The following is a 17,970-nucleotide window of genomic DNA, read 5'->3' on the forward strand; positions in this document are numbered from 1 at the left end:
TTCAAAAGAAGCCTTTGTTTCACTTTATTGAAAAAATGAGACCTGACACATATGTACAATTGTAACACAGATTGCTATCCAGACTCTGTCAGAGTATAGAGCTAATGCTAGTTACCCTAATGCATTACATGTTTACCTTTTCCACATACAAGCATGTGTATGACAGCTGATCCTATGTGTATAGTAATCCTCTGTAATGTCTGTGACTCCCTGTGTCTTTCCTGAAGCACCTCTGACCTCGCTGTGAGCTTCTCCAGCCCTCCCTGACAACACGCTGCCATGTTGTATCTGAGCTGACACTAGAAGAGAGTTGGTTTCTGTTAAACTTTAACCTCTGTCCAAAGACTTTATTTGTTTACAGAAATGAAATGTTCGACCCTACGATAAAGGCTAAATAGCTTGAAGACTTACGTGATAAGAGTAAGTTTGTTTATAAGCTTTTCTTCTTCTTGTAAAGAATTAGCAAGTGAAAAATCAAAGAAAGCCAGAAATCTGTCTTGACCAGTAAAAAGTCTGATTGATCCCTCACTATTCATGACAGTTTTTTTTATTGCTATTAAACTTCACATGACATTAGAATTTTTGTAAACAGATGTTAAAAGCCTTAAAATAAATTCTACTCAATTGTAACAGCAAAATCTCACACAGAAATATTCTGACTAGGGCCAAAATTACCTTTGACCCTAGTGGCAAACTTGCAGGTGCCCCTGCTTTCAATATTCGGTGCTACACCCTCTTTGCCAATTGGAAAGCACCAATTGCTCTTCTGCTGCAACATTTCACAAAGTTTGAAGATACACAGTTTGTTATGTCTGTAAACTGAATTGGCAAAGAAAGGGTTGACTTTGTGTCTAGTAAACCATTTCTGAGTTGACTTGTTTTAGAACATTGTCTTGCTGAAAACGCCTGAGGTGACCCATTGTCCCCTTAGTGAGGCCAACAATTTTTTGTTTTTGAATATCCAGGCATTTAAAAGAGTTCATGAGGCCATGCACTTTCCAGAACCTCTGGGAGAGAAACAGGGCACAACATTTAAAAACCTCCACTGTACTTAGGAGTGGGTATGAGGAGCTTTTTCATTTAATGAGCCTTATTCTCAGGCCTGGAGTGTTTGTCACTGGAGAGCTCATGTATACTATGCATTCCTCCTGTGGTCAGAAGTTTTTTTTTATGCTTGTTGGAAAAAAAAATAAGAACATCTTCTAAAGTTGGAGTAGTGACTGGGGAAAGTCTGAACTTGTCACGCAACCCGAAGTTTAATATCCAATATGGCTGTGAACAAAACATGTAGTAAATTATTTTGGCAAAGACTGTTTACTATCACTTCTAATTCAATGTATAAATTGGCGGGAAATATATTATGTGTTTGTATCCCAGTGGTAGTAAACTTGCAATTTGAATGCTTTCAACTTGAATCTGAAGCTGGGATCTCCGAATTTTGAAACAACTCAGATGCATCATTACTCAAAGTTACAATTCCCTTTCAGCTGAGCAAACTATGTTTTTTTTTTTTTAATCTCTGATAGTGGAATAGAAAATACTTTTTTGGGGGGGTATGCCTCCCAAACCACCTGCTAGTAAGTAGATAGTCTAATGATTGTTATGGAGACTTGGTTACCCAAAGGTCTTTGCTGCATTTTAGACATCACAGGGAATAAAGGCATAATAATTATGGGTTCCCCTCCAGCCCAGAAAGGAGTAACTGTGTTATGACATATTTACACATAGTAGCAATGAAATAAAAACTCATTCACTGTAAATTGAACTTCATAAACCTCTAATAAACTTTCAAATTTATTTTAAGGCTTTTCCCACATGTTGTAAAACGAGAATACACTCCTAATGTACTACTACAATCTAAAACTTTCCAGATATTTTAGTAAAGAAGAAAACGGTGTAGCCTTCGCAATCGTATCTGCTTCATAAGTCTAATAATATAAAAGAAAAATAATAACAATTAATACTGAATTATTAGTAGAATGCTACTTGGCCAGCAGTTAAATGTTGCCTCCACAAGTTCTTTGACAAACAAACAAACAAAAAATGTTTGAACTCATAAAACAACGTTCACATTAAACCATTTTAATTTAAGTTTCTCTGATTATGCCAATCTCTCGCTAGCTTTTCAAAATGTTTCTCTGAAATACTAAGTGGATGAATATCTAAATGTGATTCAGAAAGGTGTTTGTTTTGCGTTAAACATTAAAACACATCCCTTCTATGAACCTATAGCTCCTTCCCGTTCTTCCCTTAGAAGCCACTCCCTTTGTCTTCAGATAAGGAGATATTGGTGATTAGAGCAGGAAGAAGTTCTTCGAATTATTTTATGTTTCACAAGCAGGCGTACATTAATGACAATGATGATTAATGATGATATACTTGATGTAAAAATACATGTAAGAGAATACACAGCGTTCTTTTCTTGGTTGTACATTGTCTGCATGGGCTGGAGGTGCAGAGTCTTTCACAGTGATTCTTCTGCCTGCTTCAGGCGTCCCCAGGCTGATTTGAAAAAATATAAACTCCCACGAAGTCCACCATCATTCATGTCACAGTGTCCAGTAACCTCTTTAGAAGGCTTTCCATAACAGGATGCTGCTTATTTATTTTTGTTTATGGTTTTTAAATATAAAAATAGCTGCTATTTCGAGTCTCTCAGAGGTGGAGGGTGAATCAAATAGTTGATGGAGAAAAAAAGTGTTGAGAAAAGAGAAAATTGTCCCTCGCGTGTCGGGATTATTCTCATCTGAGTATTGAAAAATCTTCTTTTTCAGAGAAGTTCGATTTTTAGGAAATGCCTTTCACAAAGTCTCGCGAGGCAAGAAACTAATCTTAAAAATTACTGAACAGCTCATATTTCTTCATCCAGTCCATCTGTGGTGCCTTCTTCTTCTCCTTGGCATGGAGTTTCATCTTTTCCTCTGCCGCCGTGGCAGCGAGTCTCAGACCGATCTCAGCGAAAGGGTCCATGAGCTGGCTGCCGTCGTCGTCTGCCAGCTAGGAGTCAGAGAAAATGAAATGAAAATGAAAGATCGTGAGGGTTTAGGATTCAGACTCTTAAGCGTACAACCGGTACGAGCGTCCACACCGACCTGCGTGCTGTTCCCCTGGCTGCTGAGGTCTGAGCGTGTCGACCTGAAGGACTGCGTGGTGGAGCTGCCGTTGACCTGAGGGCTGGGCGATCCGTTGGATATGGAAGGACCATCATAATCTAGGAAGAAAAATACAAAGGAGACAAAACACAAAAATATATGTTTTACTCCAGTGTTTAAAATTTTGATTTAAAAAAAATAATATGTTTTTTAAATCAAATACCCTATCCATTAATTCGTATGCATCTAATTGCAGAACAATGCATCTAATTGCAGAACAATGTTCCTTGTTTATTTTTTTAGTCTTTTAATGTTTGATAACTTGACATAAATCTTTGCAACTGTTAAGATTTCGAATACGTTCAGCTTTCAGCCTTTCCCACCTTTGACGTGGCTGATCGTGGGGATCACTCCTCTTCTCTTGAAGTCTTCGTCTGTTTCTGGATCCACCACCAGCAGCCAGGTCTCGTTTCCCCCTTTCTTTATGAAGGCCACTACCTCTGTATGCCTCATGCCCTCGATGTTCACGCCGTTCACCTAAACAGAAATGGGAAAAAGGGAGATTATTTTCCGTGTGAACGTTAAGCAAAGTTTTGTTTCACCTCATTTTATTACAGTACAACCAGAAACTTTTATTTGTATTTTCGGAACGTTCTGAATAATTGTGACGTGACCGGAAAAGAACATAGTGTTCAAGACGTTTCACAAAGAAAAACCTGAAAATTATGGTGTGCTTTTTCACCTAAGCAAAATCCTGCACAACCAAGTGTCTTCAGAAGTTACCAAAATAAATACAAAAAAGTTTCAACCTTTGTGGATTAGATCTCAGTATAAATCAGTGCTTCTCAATTCCGGTCCTCAGGCCCCCCTGCCCTGCATGTTTTAGGTGTTTCCCTGCTGCCACACACCTGGATTGAATCTATGAGTGATTAACAGGCTTCTGCAGTACTTGATGCCTGCAGAACAGGTAATGCAATCATTTGGATCAGCTGTTCTGAAATAGGGGTACAGCTAAAACATGCAGAGCAGGGGGTCCTGAGGACTGGAATTGAGAAGCACTGGTATAAATCCAGCTGTTATGTGAAGGCCTCAGAGGTTTGTTAACGAGCTTTAGAGAACGAACTGCATCATAAAGACCAAAGGACACAAGACACGACCATCCAGCTTAGCCGAGATGCTAGGAGAGAATTAATCAGATATGCAGCCAGAAGGCTGGAAAAAGTTACGAAAATTCCCATTTGCTGTTTGACTTGAGTAAATATGAGAAAGAAGATCCTCAGTTTAAAGCAGCCCAAAATTTCAGGAAGTAGCACATCACCCTAAACACACTATCCCATATTCAGCAAGGACAGAAAACCTAATACAGGCAACAAAAGACTTGAGACCAGAGCACCAGAACGGCTCAGATTAAATCTAGACCTAAATCCAATTGAGAATCTGTGACATGACTGGAGACTGGAGTATTGACTAATGATTACAGATTCTCTCATTTCAGTCTGACTGAGCTTCAGCTGTTTTGCAAAGAAGAATGGGTAAAAGTTTCATTCTGTAGATGTGCAAAGCTGTGAGTAACTTGCAGTATCAATTACACAAAAACCTAGAAATGACTCAAGGGGACTGAATGCAAGTCTCTGCTTTAAAAAACAAAACAGAAAACTATGTATTAGTTTAGATTTATGTATTTACATTATGAAATAATTTCTGTTGGCCTATAACATAAAAACAAATCCAATGCAATTCACTGTAGTTTCTGTTTAGGAGGGACTGCAGTCATTGGGTGCATGTACTTCCTAATTGATCCACAAGAGGGAGCCATGTAACCACACAGCAATTGCTTATTAAACCATTTTTTCCCCATGGTGCATTTGCACCGTTTGGACACTTTTCTCAAACTCTTTGCTTTTAGATTTTACTGAATTACAACAGAACTGATTTTCAGCACTGTTGAAGGAGTGCATGCAGATGCAGATGTGTCTGCAGTTCAAATATAAAAGGTGAAATGCGCACAGTTATCTCCCTGACCTCTGCACCTAACTGGTGAAGGCACCAGGTTTGTTTGCACCTGCTCTTATCTGGACAATGCGTTTCAGTAGCTCTGTCTAGACCGTTGTGGGTGCTCAGCAGGCTGCGTCGCAACACAGCAAGTTTGTGTTGTTGGTACGCTATCAATATTTGATGTCTCTCCTGAGCTCCGGCTTTGGCTCAGGTGTCAGGTGTCTCTTTGCTGATGGGGAATTTGTTTCAAATTCACTGCTTTTGATGGGGGAGAAGAGGATGTAGAAGGAGAATAAAATGTAGCATTTTCTTTAAGACAGAAGGGGAGACTTAAAGACATCAAGTCTACTTTATGAGAGACTGCATGGGTTGTTCTGCAGACACATGAAGAAGCAAAGTAAAAGGAAACTAGAGCAAAAGAGGAAAACACTGGGCAACAAATGAAATAGAAGAATGTCAACAGATGGAAAATGTGAACGACTTCTCCTCTCATCCGTGCATCTGTTTCATCCAGGACTCCTTCCAGGCCTTCAGTCACCCAGTGAGACAGACAGACAAGTCAGTACAGAGAGAACAAACATCTCTGTATTGGGCCGACAAACAGGTGTTGTGTTGTGCTTCACAGACTTCATTAATGGTCCAACTCTCACTGGACAATGCATCATTCTCTTCCCGCTCGGTTAATTAATACATGGCGTAGGAACCGTGCACAAGCCTATTTCCCATGGGATCAGTCTTCAGGAAACCTCTTAATACTCAGTGTGTGTGCGTGTGCATGCGTGTGTATGACTTCACAGAGTTTGAACCTGAAGGTACTTTCTCCTTTGTGATGCGGCGATCAAAACCAGAACTTTCCAACAGATCAGCACATCTGCGGGCATGACACATGAGATGAGAGTGGCTTTTGACCATTTGGCGTCTGTGTTAGCTTCACAAAGGAACAAAAAACACAGCAAACAAGCTACGAGAGAGAACAGTGTTCAATAAACTATCATACACAGCAACACTTCTAAGCAAATTTATGTTAAATGGTCACCGTTTTTCTTTCCCTATAAATGTGTATAAATAGAAAGGAAACCCAGTACTGTGTCTTTTTTCAGTTTTCTTGTCTGAAACTATGAAAAAAGGCTACTAGGTTTGCAAAATCTTTAAAAAGAAATATTCTACATAAAAATGTAGTAAAGCAGAGTTAAAATAAAAATGTCAAATGATAGAAGCAAGGACTATTTGTTGGGTGTCACCATCTGGTGACACTTGTAAATGTCTCAGAGGCTGAGGCTAAAATTAACCCCAGAAAGTGAGAAAGAGAACCGATTATAATGCAGATGTAAGATCCCAGTTATGTTCTACCATGACTTTATCCAAACAAAACCAGTCAGAGAGCAGCAGATTCATGTGACGTTTGACATCAAGCTCAAGTTCTCGGCGGTTCCGAGCACGCTCTGTTGGGCGCAGCTACAGCACAGAGCGATGAGGCGTTCACTGGCGTCAGGGCTTCTGCCAAACATCGGCAGAAAGCTGAGCTGTCACGGTGGCCTTTACAGCGCTCGCTGCTGACACAACTCCGGTGTAATGGGGCGTGGGGAGAGAAAAAGACGGTGAACGGCTGACAGGGAAAGCTCTTCATGGTCGTTCAGCTCTCTAACAAGCTGCTGACAGGTAACACAGGCGATTCTCCAAGTACACGGTCAGAGACGACTCCAATTATCACAGCATGTACACACGTAAACACACCATGCAGCAGACCTGAGCGTCAGATCAGATTTTAAACACCACTATTACATTATGATGAAGGTGTTAAACATTCAGTTATCTAACAATAAATATGCTTTGTATTCCGTAAATAGGAAATGAGCACAGTTAACACTAATACAACTCCAATAAGCATAACTCTACTATGAGTAGCAACTAAAGCACACATTATTTCAGGCCAGGATTGAAGAAATACAGCAGTAAACGTTTGTGGCAGTGGTGTGTGGTGCGGAGGGTTCGGTGATATATGTGTCACCATAGGACTCTTTGGCCTCAGGATTGCTGAACCTGGGGTTCACTGATGACCCTTCTCCTTTAAGTGCGTTTGGCTGCTTTGAGGTTGTGCTTCCCATTTATCTACCTGTGGCTTTTGCGTTCTTCCAGAGCCGAGTCCTCCTATTCTTTGCTGTTCTTAGGTGCTAAGGGTGGTAGGCCTTCCACTGTTCTCACCACTCTAGTAACTTTGTTTTAGCTCCATAACTTTGCACCTCCAGGTCACAAATTTGCACACATACTGTACACCCACTCAATGCAAGCTGTCCTATTTCTACACATACCCTCAACCGACCGACCTACCGACCGACCGCATAGTAGTATGTCTTTCTATCTTCACTTGGACTTTGCATTGACTTCCATTCATTTTTCATTCATTTCTATAGCCTTGCCCCAGCCCTCACCCTAAACCTAGCCATTACCAGGACATGCCTAACCCTAAACCTTACCTAAACTCAATTCATACCTTAGTCCTAAACCTAACCTCTAACCCCAAAACACCTCTTCTTTTTAAAAGACCCAGGCTTTGGGCCTCACAAGGGGCCATGGATCAGAGCCATTGTCAGAAAAATGGACCTTACAATGTAACAAATACAAGTCTACCCCCCCCCCCCTCCCCCCCCCCACACACACACAAGTAATATAAATGGAAAGTCATACAATGACATGTTCCTAATACATTGTTTTGCCATTTTAATACATTTTCTTGATTTAATTAGGTCAATCACCCAATTAGCATTCCATCTTGAGACATCTTGTTTATAGAGCAAATCTGCCCTGGCACATGAAGGCAAGCAGCTTCAATAAACGACTGCAATGCCAAGACAGGATGTAAATAAAAACAATCTCTTGTCTTTCTCCTTCTACACAATATAAATATGTATTGATTATATGAGGAGTATAAGGACTATATGATTTCAAGTACTAAGAAGCCATCTTTGTTGAGAAAGGTGTTTCACCTTGTTGTCTTCATCAGAATCATCACAAAACATCAAACAGTTTGTAAAGAATTTGTATATATTATTCATTCCAGCTGTAGTTTCAAAATGGAGGATTAGGTCACAGATATTTTTTTATCTACAGAGAGAAATTTGTGAGAGAAAAGCACCAGAAATGACGTAAACACAAATCTGAGCAGTCAGCATACTGACAGACTGATCATTGCTCAAACATTCAAGGTGCATATGGGGAGTTTCTGTGTCGCCTCAATCTGCTGAAAAAGTTGCAAACCTAAGTTAACATAACACCAGTGTGCATTATGGAAAGAGGACAAAGCTGTATGGGCTGTTTTTAACACGTCTTTCTTTAGTAATTTACTTTATTACTTTAGCAATGCTGGGTAATTGCACTCCACGGCAGCTTCATACGCTTTTCAAGAGCCCACAAAGTTCAGACATACTCAGTGATGCACAACAAGTTTCAGAGAATGACTAAGCTTATGAAAGCCACTGAGCCCTGGCAAACCGAGGATCTATGAGGTCTGTTCTTTACAAGGTCAATCGTGAATGACTGATCTTGTAACTTCCCAGACATTCAAGAAAGGAACTTTAGACTCATGTTTAGAGTCTACTTAACATTAAGCAATTGGTCATAACTTGTTGCACCATATTTTATTTCTAAATGGAAACTTGTCAGAGAAGTGGACATTTGTTGCCATTGGTGACCTGCTACAGGATGTTCCCACAGATTTTCTCCAGCTAGTTGAAGTTCAAGTGAAGCTGCACAGCTTAAACCTCCTCTGATTCCAACAAGTATATTAATATGAATAACAAATCGTCTCAAGAATTACAGTTTTGCTGCACAGATTATTTCAGTTAAACACGGCATGGCATCAGAAGGAGTTTTAATTTGAGAAACGGCCATCGGATCGCATAACAAGCCGCCTTACAGGAGAAAAATCCATCAGAAATAGTCAGTAAAATACAAAAACTCATCTGCATGTTTGCTCACATAGATAGTGAATTAAATGTATTTTTTTTTGTACTTTACTGTTAGAGCATGTCAGTATCATGTGTGTGTTGCTCTCCTGTGTGATCTTGGATCCCAATGTTTGGCACAGGAAGCCAAAGGCCATGGGAATGAAGGGTGTGTTTACTCCGAATATGTTTACGCTCAGATGCGAAAGTGATCAAGTTTCACAGATTTTTGCAATTACAGTTCCTATTCTTTTGCAAATTTGAATGTTTTATGACCTTTTAGTTGCCTGTAAACATAAACATAAGAGACATTGCTCTCCTCCAGCGTATCCCATCATCATCTTTCTTTTTCTAAATTAAACTATTCAGCATTTTCGACATAGGTACAACAAATGATCTATTTTCTTATTTTAGACAAACGACAGACAGAAATCTTTCACTTTTAGAATAAGTATCTTTTGTCTAACATGGAAAGCGAGTGCAACAACGTCCTTGTGAAAAGTTATTTATTTACAGGAGATAGAATGAAAAGTTCTGTGCAAATTATGCCACATGCAAAAACCAGGAGTGCAAGCGCACAGAGGGAACCATGGCTTATGAGAGATGAGGGACCGCAGTTGTCTCATGGGATTATCTCACAGTCTAACAATTATCCTATTTTATAGCACAAACCAGTTAAACTCAGTGTCATTAACAAATAATTATCCTATTATCTATGGTTTCCCGTCAGTCAAGAGCATTTGTGCTCACAATTCTCGCTGAGTGTGTTTTGTTGTTCGACGTCTTTCTCTCAGCATATCATCTCTGCTGTGAGGGATCTTTTTCACTTTCACACACAACACACATACAAACAGTCAGCCAGGTCAGGGACCAAGTTTTGGAAAAGTTTAAAGCAGTGTTATGTAATAAAACATTAAGAAGAACAATAAGAAGAAGACGGCAGCCTGCAGGAGCTACACAGATCCACAGTTCAGGTAGGAGAATATGTCAACAGGACTATTATGAGTTGTGAGCTCTACACTGCGGTCCATTATTGAAGAGAGGCAAGAAGAAAGTCGTGTTTGCAACTTACCACAAAAGACCATAACTGAACTTTATGGTCTATAAGCAAAATGCTGAAGACTAACAACGGTGAATGTTATGATGAATTATTCTGTGAGGATGATTTTCTTCAGGAAAAAAGCTACAAAAGACTCGACGCAGAGGTTTGCCTTCCAGCAGGACAAACATAGACCCAGAGATGGAATAGCTTAGATGAAAAACATATTCTGCCTAAATCCATTTCAGAGTCTGTAGCGACTTTAAAATGTACATTTTGCCGAATCTGACTAAGATTCTGTTGTCTTATAACGAAGAAGGGGCAACATTTTCCATCTTTGGCTGGAAAGACGGTGGAGACACACCGCAGATGACTAACAGTGGTAGTGAAAGGTGGTTGAGTCAGTGGAACTAAATGCACAATATACAGATTTTTTTTTTTTTAAATTTGAGAACTATGCATTGTTTTCTTTTAACTTCACCATCATGAATTGTTTTGTAATACTTCTTGTTAACACCAATGGTGTTTGATAAAGGGATATGGCACTATAATTCCTCTGTCAAATCTTTCAATGTTGTTTTCTTTCCTTCGTGTGTGAACAAACATGAGTAAATAGCAGCTGGAAAGCGTTACGTGCCACTGACACCATCAGCTGCGTCTTATAATTCACTCATATTGATGCAGCAGCTCACTTCAAGCTTCTCCCTCCTACCTCAACTAGTCTGTCTTGTGGTCGCAGTCCGGCACGCTCGGCGGGCGATCCCGGGTCCAGGGAGCGGATGTACTGACCGGGCCGTGACCGGTCACTGTGCAGGTTGAAGCCGTAGCCCCCCGCTGACCGAGTCAGGTGACACAGACGTGGAGCGAGCTCAGACGGGTCGACCTGGTGGGGGGACTGGTCCTGAGGCTGAGACTGAATCTCCACTTCTGTTGAGGCCTCCTGGAAGAAATGTTAAAGATTAAATTAGTTTCCCATGCCGATCAACACATTTAAAAAAAAAAACAAACAAAAACTATAAAACATTGATGGCTGAATCCGTGGCTGTATGCATGATAATCACTTTCTAGGTGCATTTAGCTTTGTAGTTAGACCGAAATGCATCATAATGTTTTTACCATTCCTGCCTCTCTGAGGGATGCTTTTACATCTGTAACTTTAATACATCACTCAACTAATACAACCATGTTGATTCACAGCAAAACCACAGCGGAGCCACAGTTAAAAAGCTGCGGAGCCAGCCTCTCTGTGGTAAACATGCTCTGTATCAGGGAGAACGTGGTTAGGAGAAAACATACAACAGAGGTATTTGCAAACAAATTTACGTTTTCCGTACCTAGACATTAAATGAAGTTTAAGGGAAACATTGCTAGAAAACAATGCTGTTTGCAAAATGTTGTTGTTCCTCTGGAGTAGAGGTGAGTGATACACACTTAAAAGTTTTATCACAATATTTTGTGGTAGTATTATGATGATTAAAATTGATATAAGGACTATTAATTAATTATTTTGTAGGTAACTATGGCTGCATTATACAACAATCACAGCCACACAAACACAGAATCTTCTCTTTAAAAACATAATACACTTGTTGAGGACACCAGTCACATAAAGAAGTGTGATTTGTATCACTAAACTGCACACATATTTCCAAATTTATTAATGTTTGTGGATACTTTTATTGGAAATTACGTGGAGAAAATAGTAAAACTATTTATTTGACAATACAGACAGTTGGAATTTATTGTTGCAATAATAAATATATGTAATTTTTTTTAAACATGATAAGAAATGTCTCACAGTAAATAATAAGTTGGCATATATCATAATTATGATATATGCCAACTCCTACCCTGGAGTATAAAAACTTGTCATGTATATGTTACAGTATTTTTAATACTCATTTACCAAGTTCTTCTAAAGGTTTACTTTAAAGAAAGTCATTTTTAACAATGGATTAATGCCTTTAATGTTTAATTAGTGCAATTTACTCCTCCATGGGCTGCCACCTTATCGTGGTGGAGGGGTTTGAGTGTCCCAATGATCCTAGGAGCTATGCTGTCTGGGGCTTCATGCCCCTGGTAGGGTCACCCAAGGCAGACAGGTCCTAGGTGAGGGACCAGACAAAGAGCAGCCCGAAGACCCCAATGATGAAGGAAAACCTTGGACTTGGTGTTCCCTCGCCCGGACGCGGGTCACCGGGGCCCCACTCTGGAGCCAGGCCTGGAGGGGGGGCACGATGGCGAGCGTCTGGTGGCCGGGCTTTTACCCATGGAGCCCGGCCGGGCTCAGCCCGAAGAGGAAACATGGGCCCCCCCTCCCATGGGCCCACCACCCGTGGGAGGGGCCAAAGGGGTCGGGTGCAGTGTGGGATGGGTGGCAGCAGAGGGAGGGGACCCTGGCGGTCCGATCCTCGGTTGCAGAAACTGGCTCTTGGGACGTGGAATGTCACCTCTCTGGTGGGGAAGGAGCCGGAGCTAGTGCGTGAGGTCGAGAGGTTCCGGCTAGAAATAGTCGGTCTCACCTCGACGCACGGCTCTGGTTCTGGAACCAGTCTCCTTGAGAGGGGCTGGACATACTTCCACTCTGGAGTTGCCCAAGGTGAGAGGCGTCGGGCAGGAGTGGGCATACTTGTTGCTCCCCATCTCGGCGCCTGTACGTTGGGGTTTACCCCGGTGAACGAGAGGGTAGCATCCCTCCGCCTACGGGTGGGGGGACGGGTTCTGACTGTCGTTTGTGCTTACGGGCCGAACGACAGTTCAGATTACCCACCCTTTTTGGAGTCCTTAGAGGGGGTACTGGAGAGTGCTCCTCCTGGGGACTCCCTTGTTCTGCTGGGGGACTTCAACGCTCACGTGGGCAATGACAGTGAGACCTGGAGGGGCGTGGTTGGGAGGAACGGCCCCCCCGACCTGAACTCGAGCGGTGTTCTGTTGCTGGACTTCTGTGCTCGCCATGGATTGTCCATAACGAACACCATGTTCAAGCATAAGGGTGTCCATATGTGCACTTGGCACCAGGACACCCTAGGCCGCAGTTCGATGATCGACTTTGTCATCGTTTCATCGGATCTGCGGCCGTATGTCTTGGACACTCGGGTGAAAAGAGGTGCGGAGCTGTCCACTGACCACTACCTGGTGGTGAGTTGGCTCCGGTGGTGGGGGCGAAAGCCGGTCAGACCTGGCAGGCCCAAACGTGTTGTGAGGGTCTGCTGGGAACGTCTGGCGGAATCCCCTGTGAGACGGAGCTTTAACTCCCATCTCCGGCAAAACTTCGAACACGTCCCGGGGGAGGTGGGGGACATGGAGTCTGAGTGGACCATGTTCCGTGCCTCCATTGTCGAGGCGGCCGATCGGAGCTGTGGCCGCAAGGTTGTCGGTGCCTGTCGCGGCGGCAACCCTCGAACCCGCTGGTGGACACCTTCGGTGAGGGATGCCGTCAGGCTGAAGAAGGAGTCCTATCGGGCCTTTTTGGCCTGTGGGACTCCGGAAGCAGCTGATGGGTACCGGCGGGCGAAGCGGCATGCGGCTCGGGCGGTTGCTGAGGCAAAAACTCGGGCGTGGGAGGAGTTTGGAGAGGCCATGGAGAAAGACTTCCGTACGGCTTCGAGGCGATTCTGGTCCACCATCCGGCGTCTCAGGGGGGGGAAGCGGTGCAGCACCAACACTGTTTATAGTGGGGATGGTGTGCTGCTGACTTCTACTCGGGACGTTGTGGGCCGGTGGGCAGAGTACTTCGAAGACCTCCTCAATCCCACCAACATGCCTTCCACTGAGGAAGCGGAGCCCGGGGACTCTGGGTTGGGCTCTCCAATCTCTGGGGGCGAGGTCGCCGAGGTGGTTAAAAAGCTCCTCGGTGGCAGGGCCCCGGGGGTGGATGAGATCCGCCCGGAGTTCCTTAAGGCTCTGGATGTTGTAGGGTTGTGTTGGTTGACGCGACTCTGCAATATCGCATGGACATCGGGGGCAGTTCCCCTGGATTGGCAGACTGGGGTGGTGGTCCCCCTGTTCAAAAAGGGGGACCGGAGGGTGTGCTCCAATTATAGAGGGGTCACACTCTTAAGCCTCCCTGGCAAGGTCTATTCAGGGGTCCTGGAAAGGAGGGTCCGTCGGATAGTCGAACCTCGGATTCAAGAAGAGCAGTGTGGTTTTCGTCCTGGTCGTGGAACACTGGACCAGCTCTACACCCTCGGCAGGATCCTGGAGGGTGCATGGGAGTTCGCCCAACCAGTCTACATGTGTTTTGTGGACTTGGAGAAGGCGTTCGACCGTGTCCCTCGGGGAGCCCTGTGGGGGGTTCTCCGGGAGTATGGGGTACCGGGCCCTTTGATACGGGCTGTCAGGTCCCTGTATGACCGGTGTCAGAGTCTGGTCCGCATTGCCGGCAGTAAGTCGGGCTCGTTTCCGGTGAGAGTTGGACTCCGCCAGGGCTGCCCTTTGTCACCGATTCTGTTCATCACTTTCATGGACAGAATTTCTAGGCGCAGCCAAGGTGTTGAGGGGATCCGATTTGGTGGCCTTAGGATCTCATCTCTGCTTTTCGCAGACGATGTGGTCCTTTTGGCTTCATCAGATCGTGATCTGCAGCTCTCGCTGGAGCGGTTTGCAGCCGAGTGTGAAGCGGCCGGGATGGGGATCAGTGCCTCCAAATCCGAGGCCATGGTCTTGAGCCGGAAAAGGGTAGAGTGCCTTCTCCGGGTCAGGGGGGGTGTCCTGCCCCAAGTGGAGGAGTTCAAGTATCTCGGGATCTTGTTCACGAATGGGGGAAGAAGGGAGCGGGAGATCGACAGGCGGATTGGCGCAGCGTTTGCTGTCAAGCGGGCGCTGTACCGGTCCGTCGTGGTGAAGAGAGAGCTGAGCCAAAAAGCGAAGCTCTCGATTTACCGGTCGATCTACGTTCCCACCCTCATCTATGGTCATGAGCTTTGGGTCATGACCGAAAGAACGAGATCGCGGATACAAGCGGCCGAAATGGGTTTTCTCCGTAGGGTGGCTGGGCTCTCCCTTAGAGATAGGGTGAGAAGCTCAGTCATCCGGGAGGGACTCAGAGTAGAGCCGCTGCTCCTTCACATCGAGAGGAGCCAGTTGAGGTGGCTTGGGCATCTGGTCAGGATGCCTCCTGGACGCCTCCCTGGTGAGGTGTTCCGGGCACGTCCCACCGGGAGGAGGCCCCGGGGAAGACCCAGGACATGCTGGAGAGACTATGTCTCTCGGCTGGCCTGGGAACGCCTCGGGATTCCCCCGGAAGAGCTAGAAGAAGTGGCCGGGGAGAGGGAAGTCTGGGCCTCCCTTCTGAAGCTGCTACCCCCGCGACCCGACCTCGGATAAGCGGAAGAAGATGGATGGATGGATGGATAGTGCAATTTATGTAAAAAGAAGGTTCAAATCCAAGTAAGCAATGCCTGTGGTGATTTTCACGTAACAAAATAAGCAAAAATGAATGAATTTGGACTGAGTTCTTCGCATTTTAACATGAAATAAATCATTTTTACCAAATGATATTATTTTTTGATTTGCTTTTGTAAGCAAGTAGAGACTATTTCATGCAAGATGTCCATTTAGTTGCTGGGTTTTATGAAAGTTTTTTTTATAAAGTGTGGAACTTTCCATTTGCAGCATATTGCTACCAGCTCTGCCAGCTTGGGTGACGACATTTACAGAGTCAGATTAATTGTGCCTGAAGCTCTTCGTCATGATCATGCTGATTTACCACCTACACAGCCGGGGATGAAATGTGGCGTGAGGGGAGGGACGGGGCACAGTTTGAGGGCTGGCTCTGTAACCTCAGCTCATATTAACACAGAGGTGCAACACACAGGTTCCTGTAACACTTCACATGAACAGGACAGCACAGATGAAATGTGCAGATGACATTACTTTTTTTTTTTTGGAGCATATGTGAAGCTTGCTCTGGAGTACAGCTTGTGAAGGCTAAAAATATGTATGTAGGCAGACTGAGAGAAAAAACCAGAGACAAAAGTAGAGGAACATGCTAACAAGAGAGGTAGTGGGTGAAGATAGTGTTCAATCAATCATCAATGACTTTACTTTGGCATAAACTCATTGCACTTCCCCAAAAGATTTAGATACCGCCACTATAGTTCTTCACTACAGAAAAGACATTCAGAAACATTTTAATTTGTTTCAGGCATCAAATACTTTTGGGAAGCAGGGATCTGGGAAGATTGCCCTGAAATGGAGGAAGACAACAGAAAAATCCAAATCAAATATTCTCCCATGAGTCCCTGCACATCCTCTGTTTCCTGGCTGCAGCAGAAGTGCTCGGGTTGGGCTGTAAGGGCAAAAAAATAGATATTTTTTCTTTTTTTTTCCAAAATCAAATGTATTAGTATTCTGGGATCTGGATGATGGAGGAAAAAAACAACACAGAAAACGAGTGAGAGCAGGAAGCCAATAAGCAAGAAAGTGGAGAGAGTCGAGTGTGTGGGAGGGTTGGAAAATTAGATGCAGCGAGAGGGTTGAGAATGAGAGTTGGAGAAATGAAAAGATCATGCAGGGGCCAAAGAAAGACAGTAGACAGATAAACAGATAAGCAGAGAGAGAGAGAGAGATGGTTTACGAAGAGAAGTGAAGATGACCGAGGTTTCCAGTAAGACCTTCCTCGTGACGAAAAGTGGAGCTCTAATGTAAACACTGAGAGCAACACAGCTGGGAGTCATTATGTGGGGAGACGTGAGTGTCTGCCAGTTTAACCTCTGACTGCCTTTCAATGCTGAGCTGAACCCCACTAATCACCCCTGTGGGGCCTGTGACATCTCACAGACTCTGAGCTTGTCACAGTGTGAGGTTACACTTCACTTTTGTTGTTTTTCTTCTATTGTCGGCTTGATCTCCACAAAATCAGCTCAGGTGGAGACCTGATTGCCCCTGACATGCAGTGCTGTGCAGAAGTATTTGCCCCATTGCAGATTTCTGACTTTGCTTGTGGTCACACTTCAGTGATTAGAACATTAACCAAACATTTGGTGCAGTTTCACTAGCCACAGACGGGCCTGAATACATCCTAACCTGGAGAATTGAACGATCACTTAAATAGAACCCATCAGACTAGACAAAGTAGGCCAAAAGATCGGCATACCAACAAGGACGTCGCAGAGGAACCCAGAACAACATTTAAAGTCTTGCATGTCTCACTTGCTTCAGGTACGGTTTATGTTCATGATTGAACAATTGAGGTCCATCTTATATATGCCAAAAAATCATTTTGAAAAACCCAAACAATTTTAGGAAAATATTTTGTTAAATGACGAGACAAAACTTGAACTCTTTGGAAGTTGTATGTTCAGAGAAATAACATCACAGTAATAGTCAGAGTGGCGGTATCAGGATGGTATGGGCTACTTAGCTACTTTCAGACATGCATAACTTGCCACAATTGATGGAATCAAGAGTTTATCCAGCAGTTTGAGACCTTAACATGTGGGCCATGGCACATGACAATGATCTAAAACATCACCCAGCAAGTCCAAATCTGGGTGATCCAAATGTAACAAAAATAACATTTTGAGTGGCCTAGTGAAAGTCCAAGCTTGAATCCAATTGTGATGCTTATTTTTATGACTTTAAAGATATCATTTCTGCAGCTTAATTAAAACAGTTCTGTCCATAAAAGTGGGCTACAATTCCTTTCCAGTGACACAAAAGACTCATTACTTAGCATAAATGTTTGATATTCATTGTTGTCGTCCCTTGGTACTCAGTTTAAATTACAGTTTAGACTGGGCCAGGTTGGTTTGGAAACATAATTTGAAAGCTGATTTTAAGTTTACTCAGGTTGTCTTTGTCTAATGTTAAAATTTGTCTTGATGGTCTGAAACATTTAAAAACATGAAGAATGCTGCAAAGAGGGAAATACTTTGTGTTGTGATTACACAAAACTGTGTTT

At 43.4% G+C, this 17,970-nt stretch overlaps 1 protein-coding gene across 1 annotated transcript in view; it reads right to left on the minus strand.

Moving 5' to 3' along the window:
* The window catches only part of LOC116735875 (Na(+)/H(+) exchange regulatory cofactor NHE-RF2), a 35,907-nt gene continuing 17,937 nt past the window's right edge, over positions 1 to 17,970 (minus strand). The window contains exons 3-6 of the mRNA XM_032588021.1: positions 10,780 to 11,007; positions 3,476 to 3,629; positions 3,093 to 3,211; positions 1 to 2,997 (exon numbers count right to left, since the gene is read on the minus strand). Of these exons, the coding sequence (XP_032443912.1) occupies positions 2,833 to 2,997; positions 3,093 to 3,211; positions 3,476 to 3,629; positions 10,780 to 11,007 (666 nt within the window). The 3' untranslated portion in view covers positions 1 to 2,832. The remainder of the gene's footprint in view (positions 2,998 to 3,092; positions 3,212 to 3,475; positions 3,630 to 10,779; positions 11,008 to 17,970) is intronic.

Source organism: Xiphophorus hellerii, chromosome 16 (genome assembly GCF_003331165.1).
Source record: "Xiphophorus hellerii strain 12219 chromosome 16, Xiphophorus_hellerii-4.1, whole genome shotgun sequence".
Taxonomy (NCBI): domain Eukaryota; kingdom Metazoa; phylum Chordata; class Actinopteri; order Cyprinodontiformes; family Poeciliidae; genus Xiphophorus; species Xiphophorus hellerii.